This window comes from Silene latifolia, chromosome 11 (genome assembly GCF_048544455.1).
Source record: "Silene latifolia isolate original U9 population chromosome 11, ASM4854445v1, whole genome shotgun sequence".
Classification (NCBI taxonomy): domain Eukaryota; kingdom Viridiplantae; phylum Streptophyta; class Magnoliopsida; order Caryophyllales; family Caryophyllaceae; genus Silene; species Silene latifolia.
Genome location: NC_133536.1, coordinates 137,777,688 through 137,787,546, shown reverse-complemented (window position 1 = coordinate 137,787,546; position 9,859 = coordinate 137,777,688). Strand labels below are relative to the sequence as shown.

General features: G+C 37.0%; 1 protein-coding gene across 1 annotated transcript; it reads left to right on the top strand.

Moving 5' to 3' along the window:
• Positions 1-1,229: 1,229 nt before the first annotated feature.
• Positions 1,230-9,047, top strand: LOC141614057 (uncharacterized). Its single transcript, XM_074432812.1, has 3 exons — positions 1,230-1,313; positions 7,698-8,192; positions 8,319-9,047. Exons 1-3 carry the CDS (start codon positions 1,230-1,232, stop codon positions 9,045-9,047), a joined length of 1,308 nt encoding a protein of 435 aa, XP_074288913.1.
• The last annotated feature ends 812 nt before the right edge of the window (positions 9,048-9,859 follow it).

The window sequence follows — 9,859 nt, the reverse complement described above, 5'->3', positions numbered from 1 at the left end:
TGTCATAAAATTAAAACGGATTTTATGCATGCAAACATTAATAAAAGAGAAGAGAAATAATGTCCTTACATTGTAGTATTTCGGTTTAGAGGGCACAAAAGAGATCACCTTTCTCTCTTGTTCATGAGCTTATCCTTATGGAAGAACAAAGATCTAAGTATAAGATCTCTCCCTATGTATTATACCCTAGGCTTCTCTTAATTTGATTAATATTACAAATACTAGTATAATATTAATCTTATGAAAAATTGAACCAAAAATTATTTGGTTTTATGCTCCTAAAACCGGGTAGGAGAGGAGAGATTATGGAGGTTTTTTCTCTTTCTAAAACTCTTATTTTAGATGAATAAGAATAATGATTCACTAGTTTTTCTCTAAGTGAATAATAGGTAAAATAAGAAGAAAAATCACTAGGATTTTTCTCTTCCCAAAACCGGTGGGAGTGGAGGAGAAGGAGAGCCAATGCATGCCCATATTTGTCTTCACAAGATGAATAGGGTTGCATGGCTATTATAGCTTTTTCATCATTATGTTTTCCATTTTAAATATAAACATAATTTTAGCCTAATGCTCCTCCATTATTTCGGCATTTTGACATAATATGGATTCCATATTATTTTGTCAATTGTCAATATGTCACATGTCATGTGTGACATAAATTTGTTATGTATTTTTAACATATTAAAAATCAACGTATTAATAAAAATACGTCACATACAAAAATTGACTTAGTAATTTCATAATTACTTGTGCCAAAATATTTTACCATTTATAAATCACAACAGATTGTATTTATATCAATTCATTCAAATTTAATTGTTACATTAAACAATTTATTTCATCCGAGTAATTATACAATTTAATTACTCAGACCGTATCTCATTTAATCACATTTCAATATGATACGTAAATTTTACTTCCAAAATCGTCCGTCAATTTTCAAGTAATTTAATTAACTCGTAACATTATACGATTAATTAAATAATCAATTAAGAGTGTCGCCCTTTAGGTATGACCTAGGGGGTCAACTGATCACCACCGTCACACGACAGTAATGTCAAACTCTAGTCAGCCAATCATTACCGATATATGTTGACCATTGACAAGAATAATATTACTTCCCAATTGTATTCATTTTAATGAGACTTAAACATGTGATCATCATGATCAACAGTCGTGATCGCATTATTGTCGGAGGACACATATTCCAACAGGTTCAACAAGCAAGAATGGAGATTCAAGAAACTCCTACTCCTATGGTGGAAACTACTACTTCTACTCCGGTTGTTGGGACACTACAAGAATATCCGGAGGTAATTTTCACATCCGATGCTCATAGGAAGAATTTTGTGTCTCTTGCTAACAAATCGATTTTACCCACCAAGTTTATTTGCAAAGATACCTTGACCAAATTGGGTGTCCTTGAACGAACCAAAAATTTCTTTGAGTCCATGGGATTGCTTACATTGTTTAATATGCAAGAATTGACCTACTCCTCCCTCACCTTGGAATTTCTAAGTTCATTGAAAGTTACAAAGGTGGAGACTCGAACGAATATTGAATTCCGCCTTGAGAATGTGGATAGGAAGATGTCCTTTAATGAGTTTGGCAAAGTTTTTGGCCTTGATAATAACTCGACTTATGTGAAGAAACCTTCAACCAAATATGATCCCGCCCCTTTGTGGAAAGCTATTATCGGGAAGATATTCGAATCCTTCCATGAATGTCGTGCCCTTTATGTTCATCAGCCGGGCATAAGGGAGTGGCACAAGGTAGTGGGAAATACTCTTATTGTTAGGAAGGGGACTAATCACTTCACCGAACTTGATTTCATCTATCTCGAGTCAACCTTGAATGTCGATAGGAAGTTCACCTAGAAGTACAATATTCTTCAAATTTTAATCAAAAGGTGGCTTAATATTGATCATGGCAAGGAAGGTGCGGCCTTTATAGTAAATGGGGGATTGGTAATATGGTTGGCAAAGCACTTCAACCGGAATTTCAACAAAAATGACACTTATAAGCCGGTTAAGGGAGGCCACCTCATTGATCTAGCCACTATGGTTCACAAATTCCATTGGGTCAAGAATGACACCCTTGACAACAAATTCGAGTGGCATACAAAAGATGCCAAGTCCTTCACTCTACCGAAAATAATTTGCCGGCTCAATGTCCGTAGCCCGAACTATCTTCTCCCACTCTCCGAGGAAGCCGAGTTGATAATGCAACAACATAGGGAGGCCATTACCGAGCTCTCCTCCACTATTATCACTCCACCCTACCCGTTCACCTACCAAGAGTTACGACCCGAAAATGTTACGGTGGGTAACGATTACTTAAATCTTTTAATGCAACAAATGCACAAGCAAGCCCATGAAGATCGCGTCAATGCATATAGAGCTCAATATCCGCCCCTTTTACACCTAGCTAGGTAAGGACTTATTGACCCATCATGTTCTTTGCCTAGTTGGGCGGATAGGGAAGTTTTCTTTCCTAATGCTCCTAGGGGTGCTAGCATGGGTGATGAGGAGGTTGTTGTTGAGAGTGGTGGAGAAGAAGATGAAGAAGGTGAAGAAGAAGATGAGGGTAGTGAGGAAGAAGAAGAGAGCTTAAGTGATAGTGGTGAAGCCTCCGGGTCAATGGAGGTAGATGATGATTCTAATGAGGAAGTTGCAGATGATGATGATGGGAGTGACGTCGCCATGGGCGACGATTGAGGATTAGCAAGCTCTTTGGAGGATGCCACAATACATTGTGAGTCTCCTACACCTCCTTTAAGCTTTGTTCATTTCTCTTTTTTTCTTAAATTTTTATCTCGATCATTTCTTTGAGTCCTAACAACACTTAGAGGACTCACACCTCGGTCCCATTGAGGTGTCTTTTATTGTTCCCACCATGTAAAATCCAAAATGACAACTTTAGCTTCATGCATAGCATTCTTGTGCATGAACTCCGCCATTTTTGACAGTAGAAATAATGTCTCATTTGGTTTGGTAAGTTCAAGCATATGCATTGGGAGTCAATCTAAACTGTGCTCTCCAACCAAACAAAAACTCATGCATCATGTAGTATAGTGTAGTTGCATCACTTGTTTATATGTCATATAGTTTGCATTTAGTGTAGAAATCGTGCATTTTCATATTGCTTGCATAATTTCCTATCTTATTGGCCACTGAGGACAATGCCCATACTAGTGTGGGGATGGGAAATTCTAACATGACTTTAAAAACAAAAAGCATAAAAATTGAAAAATTTTGAAAAATACAAAAACATGTCTTTTTATTTCATAATCATAAAAACCATAAAAATTTGAAAAATGCAAAAACCCAAAAACATGTTCATTTCCTTTATAGTATAGTCTTGTGTATATATTGTGTTTGTCCACCCTTTTTCACATTGATCGACTATGCCACATCCGAGACATGAGAATATTGAAGACCGCATGGTATGATCTTTCCAATCTCCTTTTTCCTCTTTATGTTAATGACTATGTGGCTTTATTTTTATTGATGCGGTATAAACAATGTGATTATAGGATTGCATCTAGATTATTTGGCATACTAGTTGGTAGAAGCATATGCATTAGGTTGTATAAATGTTAGTTGCATCATGGCATATAGTTGCATTTAGAAAAAAAAAATTGAAAACATCTATTTGGGAAGCTTGACAAGTGTATATAAGGCCCTTGTAGATACTTTTTCTTCTTAAGACTTTGCTTGTTAGCATGCTTGTAAAACACCCTAGGATGTGCCATGATAGTATCCTTTGACCCATGGATTAAGGCCTAGTAAAGAGTACCTTGTGGTGTGATAACTCCTTGGCTACCGTTTATTCCAAGGTGACCCTTGAAACCGTGCAACCATCATCCATATTCTACCACATTTTGTCATCAAAAAGGGAATGGGCACAAAAATTGTTCAAATTTGAGTTCAAGAATTGAAATGAAAAGTAAAGAAAGTTTGCAATTGCATCAAAAGAAAACAGGAGTAACAAAAATGAAAACTCCTATGCTTCAAATATAAGCACCCTCCCTACAAATGGGGTAGCTTTGAAAATGTTCAAAAAATGCAAAAAGTTGAAAAATTGTCAAGTAATGAAATGCCAAACATCAAAGAAATGGGAAAAAGAAAGTGTTCTCAAATTGTCAAATGCCACAAATTGGGGGGGAAACAATAATAAAAAGCAAACTCCCAATATGAAACTCAAATTCAATTGATCCCTTTTCCATCGTATCCACTATTGTGCATGGTAGAGAGGGGACGACCCTTCTTATTGTCTAGGCAAGAAGGGGAATTTCGCGATCCTCCAGTGTTTCTAACACCATAAGGAGTCTACTCTTGACGAAAGCATTTAATAATTGAGGACAAAGGTACCCTATCTTGACACAACTTGGAGGTGATTTATTGGTATCCTTCTAGGCTTAGTAGTTTGAAGAAACCATATCTATAATGGAATGTGTACCCTTAGATCGTTTCCCCTTTAGATAATTTCTGCCACTTAGATGAGGAAAGTGGCTATTAATTTTTGTAGATGCATCCATTACTTGTTTTGTGTGCTTTAATGCTTGGATGTGTCGCCATTTTGGCAAGCCTCACCTTGCCTTACAAGAAGGCATCCTACCTCATGGTTGTTTTGTTGTGAGTTGAAGGGGCAGAGTGAGACCCGTAAATTATCTCACATCGACTATATTAGTAGGTTAGTTTGAATAAGGGTTCTAGTTTTGTCACCTCTTTACTCGGGACGAGCAAAGGTTCGGTTTGGGGATGTTTAATGTGACTCATATTTGAGCACATTTAGTCCCCGAATTAGCCTCGTTCCTATGCTTTATAGTGCATAATTGGATCATTTACTATCTTTAGTTTCCCATTTTGCATATTCTTTGAGGTTTTGATTCCTTGGTAGGAGAGGAGTGCAAACCTTGCATTTACATGACGAAATAGAGCTAAATTGATCGCATTTAATGACCAAGCATCAAAGAGAAGACGATACTAGAAGGCCTATATAGATAATAAAGTGAAAAGGGCAATGACGAAAGGATCCTTACATCCCTGGATTGATCCTCACGGATTATGAAGGAAGAAAAGAAGAAAAGATGTCTGCCAAGGGATCCGAGCGGATCACAGAAGATCCAAGCGTCTCCCTCCACCACAATCCGAGCGTCCCGTGCCTAAGACATTCATCCTGAAGTAACAAGATCCGAGCGTCTCCCTTGACAATCCGCTCGGATCATGCCCCAGAGAGCCCGTGCCAGCTTCCAATCTGCTCGGATCACAGCAAGACTAGCAAAACGGAGATGCTCATTTCCTACGAGAAGAGCACTTCCTCAACTTTTCTTAAGGACTTAATAGTCATTTAAGCCCTTAGTAACCCTAATCTTTGTACCTAATCTTTATTAGAAATACCCCATTGTACTACTTAGATTAGCATCATGAATTAATCATCAATTAATGTTCTAGGAATTAAGTCTTAATCATTTCTTATTCTTGTAATCAACTCTTAATCTAGTCTTAATACAAATCTCATTCCTTAATCTTTCCTTAATTTCTCTATTGTTCTTCATTTATTTTGGGTAATTAGGAAATTATTTGGGTTTATTTGGAGGATTGACAACCTTCCATCAATCATCAAGTACTTCTATTATTCTTTGCTTTATTATTTGGAATCATCTTCATAGGTATAATTCTCTCTTAATCCTATTTAATTATTGTTAACCACTTTCATTTGTTCATCATGTTTTGCCTTGCTAGTATGATTGAAAACCTTGTTAACATGTTAAACTTGATAATGAGTGAGTAGTTTCCTTAACTAGGGTTAATGGGGAATTAGGGAAAACCAACATGGGGATTGATTCATGCTTAATCTAATATGTTTTCATAATTAATTTGCTTGCTTGTTGTGATTCCAATTTATGCACATGTTATGTTTGATGAAATGTGAGCCTATGAATCCTTGCATTTTTTACCCATCACTTATCTTTTCAATGAGACTTGTAATATGTAAACCAACTCGAGTCTCATTAGACCATGCATATAGTTGGATAGGAAGGACAAGTCGACTTATAGGTGTTGTACAATCTAATCGATTCGGCTCCGGGACCCAAACCTTCTTAGGGATTGTAAGATATACACTAACTCGATCCTACCACAACAATAAATGCTGCATCTAGTAGAGAACATGTTTGTATAATCAACTCCATGAATCCCCTATGAACCCATGACACCCTAGTGCTTTTAATCAATTGTTTACATCTCTTTTTAATCATCTTGCTTTTTTTTATTTCCTTGCTTTTATATTGTTGTTTAGTTTAGTTGACCTCTTATCTCAACCCAAATTTTGACACCCTTAGAAACAACCATTTGCAATTGAAAATCCTACATCAATACCCGTCCCTTGGGATCCGACTTTTACTTGTCTCTTTACTAAGAGTAGTTTGTAAAGTTATAAATATTGTTTTGGTTAGGTGACTTTTGACGATGAGTTTAAACCTCGAACCAGAATCCCCACATTTCGATGTCGTCCTCTTCAATAACTTGAGAGGTTATTCCCTTCTTCATGATAACATTGATCGGGGATGCGGGAATTATGATAGTTTTCCCGTTGAAAGGGACCCTGATTTTTTATGAACGGTTGAGGTGACGGCCTTGGCAGCGTGAATTGAGGGGCGTCCCAGAAGCATGTTGAAAGAGGCATCAATGTCGATCACCTGAAAACTGGCTTGTCTTTCTAAGGGTCCAGTTGCAATGGTCAAGGTGATAAGCACCGCAACCTTTCGACATGTGCCGTCATAGGTGCGTACTCCTTGATTAGTTGGGATCAAGTCCGCTTCCTTGATACCCTGTTTATGAGCCATATTGAGGAGAATGACATTGGCCGTGGATCCGTCATCCACCAGAACCATAGGCACATTCTTATTGAGGCACTGCACAGTGATGTACAGGGCAAGGTTATGGTTGGCTCCGAATGGAGGGATATCTCAAGTCGGGAACATCCCTTGTCATGTGTGCTACCACTTCTTCGGGAGAGGAGGTAGAGGGAACTGTCAGCTTTCCCAAGGCTTGTAACAAAGCCTGCCGATGTTCGAAGGATGTAGCGATCAGTTGCCAAATTAAAAATTCGGCATTCGCCTTTTGCAGTTGTTTAAGGATCGAGTTCTCGGGAATCTTGGGTTGAGTGTCCACGTCCGGGATGATTTGGTCATTCGTTGTTGAATTGTTCGGATTTTGGTAGGGGTGCCTGGACCGCTTAAGGTGATCGATCTCTTTTCCCCGTTTGTCCTTTCCCTAAGTGATTTAGATGTCCTCCGCGTTGTCTGTCCAGATACCATTGATTTCGGGATCGCGAGGGTATCTTGGAGGGGTATTCCTCGGCAGGTAGTTTTTGTAGGGGAAGTTCTTGTGGGGGTAATTTTTGTGGGATTGATTATTGTGGGGTGCATGCCAGAATGGTCGCGGGAGCAATCCTCTATGGTAATGAAGTAAAACTTAAAACATGCTTATAAAGATTAAATATTAAATCTTTGAAACATTAACGATAAACTTACAAAATAAAAAATTCAATCCAATGGAAGTAGATGCAAAATCCCCAAATTGATTGCCCAATTCCCCTTTCCCTTTTTATCTCCCTTGTAATTCCCCTTCTCTCCCTCTAACTTTTATGTGATGTTGTAAAAGTGAATAAGTAATTTATGAATAGGCTAGTGCAGCAAGATCAAGCTTACCCATCTTATTTTTGCTGATGATTTAATGATTTTAATTAGAGGAGATGTTCCTTCTGTTTCTGCTATTTCTGATTCTCTTCACAAGTTTGCTCTCCTTTCTGGTTTACATGCTAACACTGAGAAAACTAGCATTTATTTTGGAGGTGTATCTGAACTAGTCAAAGAGCTTATCCTTAGTTCTACTGGGTTTTATGAGGGAGCTTTTCCCTTAGGGTATTTAGGACTCCCCTTGCACACTTCCAGACTAACCAGTGACATGTTTGACACTATCATCATCAAAATTCAGCAAGCAATGGCTCACTGGTCAAACTGTTTTCTGTCTTATGCTGGTAAATTGCAGCTAATCAACTCTATTGTTTTTGGTCTTGAGAATTTTTGGTGTTCTACTGTTCTTCTTCCTAGAACTGTGATTTCCCATATTAATAAACTTTGTAAGGATTTCTTCTGGGGTATCCCAATGGGTTACCGAAGGATGGTCTTTAAAAGCTGGCACCATATTTCTTCTCCTTGGTCTTCTGGTGGCTTTAACATCAAAGATTTGGAAGCTTGGAATTATTCTCTCTTGAGCAAATAGATCTGTTCTATTTCTGCTTCTGATCAGGGGCTATGGAGTAGATGGGTACAGAATTATATTCTAAAGCATGAGGACCTTTGGCATATTTCTTCAAAAGTTTATTATCCACCCAGTTTCAAGAGTATTGTAGCAACTAGAGACAGATTGGTTGAGCTCTCTGGTTCTATCTCTGCTGCTCAGCATCTCATTCATGGATGGCTATCTGGTTCAAAATTAACACTTCAGCAGGTTTATGGTTTTTTCAGGAATGCTCCTACTGCTGGTTCTTGGACCAAAGGTCTCTTACACTCTCAAATTATTCCTGGACATAGAATTGTTTGCTCTATGGCTGTTCAGAATCAACTAGCTACTATTGATAACCTCAAGCTTAGGGGTATGCATTTTGTCAACATATGCTCTCTTTGTGAACATGATGAGGAGTCTCAAGGCCATCTGTTCTTTAGTTGTTCCTTCTCTGCTTCTGTTTGGCATCAGGTTCTAGCATGGATGGGTCACATGAGGATTGGTCTCTCCCTTCAAGATGAGCTGACTTTTCCCCTCAAAGGAGTTAGGGACTGGCAGATAGCTTGGTTTGTTGTGTCCCTTACTACCTCTGTACATCAGATTTGGACTGAACGAAATGCCGGAATTTTTCAAGGTCACTCTCGTACTGTACTTGGGCTTGTAAGGAGAATCAAGTTTTTTGTCATTGTCCGAATGCTTATGTGGAAGCATCACCCTCAGTATAGACTCATAGAGGAGAGTTTGTGTAATTAACAATGTATAGGTGTTGTTTTTTTCTAGTGGATAGCTTTTGCAAAACCTTATTGTAATTTCTTTCTTAATGAAATGAAATGATAATTTTTTGCAAAAAAAAAAAAAAAAAAAAAAAAAGTATGAATAGGCTAGCTTGATATATATAGTAGTAAAGTAGTATTATTTTAGGAAAGTTTCTCTTATTATTATTATTATTATTATTATTATTATTATTATTATTATTATTATTATTATTATTATTATTATTATTATTATTATTATTATACTCCCTCCATACCACACCAATGGTAACATTGAAAATCTTGATACTATTCATGGTCGTAGTGCATCTTCGATATTATTCTTAATCTATAGGACAAAATATAGTCATGTGAAATCTTGTTTGATTTATCGTCATGAATGCTATAAGAATATCAAATTTTTATAATTTTTAATAACGTGTAACGAAAGATATTCACGTTGTAAAACGTGTCTCGACAAGTGTGAAAAGTCTCATTGTTACCATTAGTGTGGTATGGAGGGAGTATTATTATTACAACTACGACAACTATTATTACCTATTAATAATATTAATACAACTATTATTATTAATAATATTTAACAACAAAGCGTAAAATATGTATTGCCGTCTGAAAACACATTTCCTCATTAAAAGTATAAATTGGTAAATTGTAATAATAATGATCATAAAATATATGTTAATAAATTAAATTCATAAAAGTCTTTTAATAAATGTAACTCCTTCACTTTTACTGTTGACAATCCTTTAACTAAGTCTTCAAATATACGGGGTATTACAACTACTCCATAGC

Coding starts and splice junctions, on each gene's coding strand:
- LOC141614057 (XM_074432812.1), top strand. CDS start 1,230: ATGGAGATTCAAGAAACTCCTACTCCTATGGTGGAAACTACTACTTCT. Junction 1,314..7,697: donor CACTACAAGAATATCCGGAG/GTAATTTTCACA, acceptor TGAATAGGCTAG/TGCAGCAAGATCAAGCTTAC. Junction 8,193..8,318: donor CAATGGGTTACCGAAGGATG/GTCTTTAAAAGC, acceptor GCTTCTGATCAG/GGGCTATGGAGTAGATGGGT.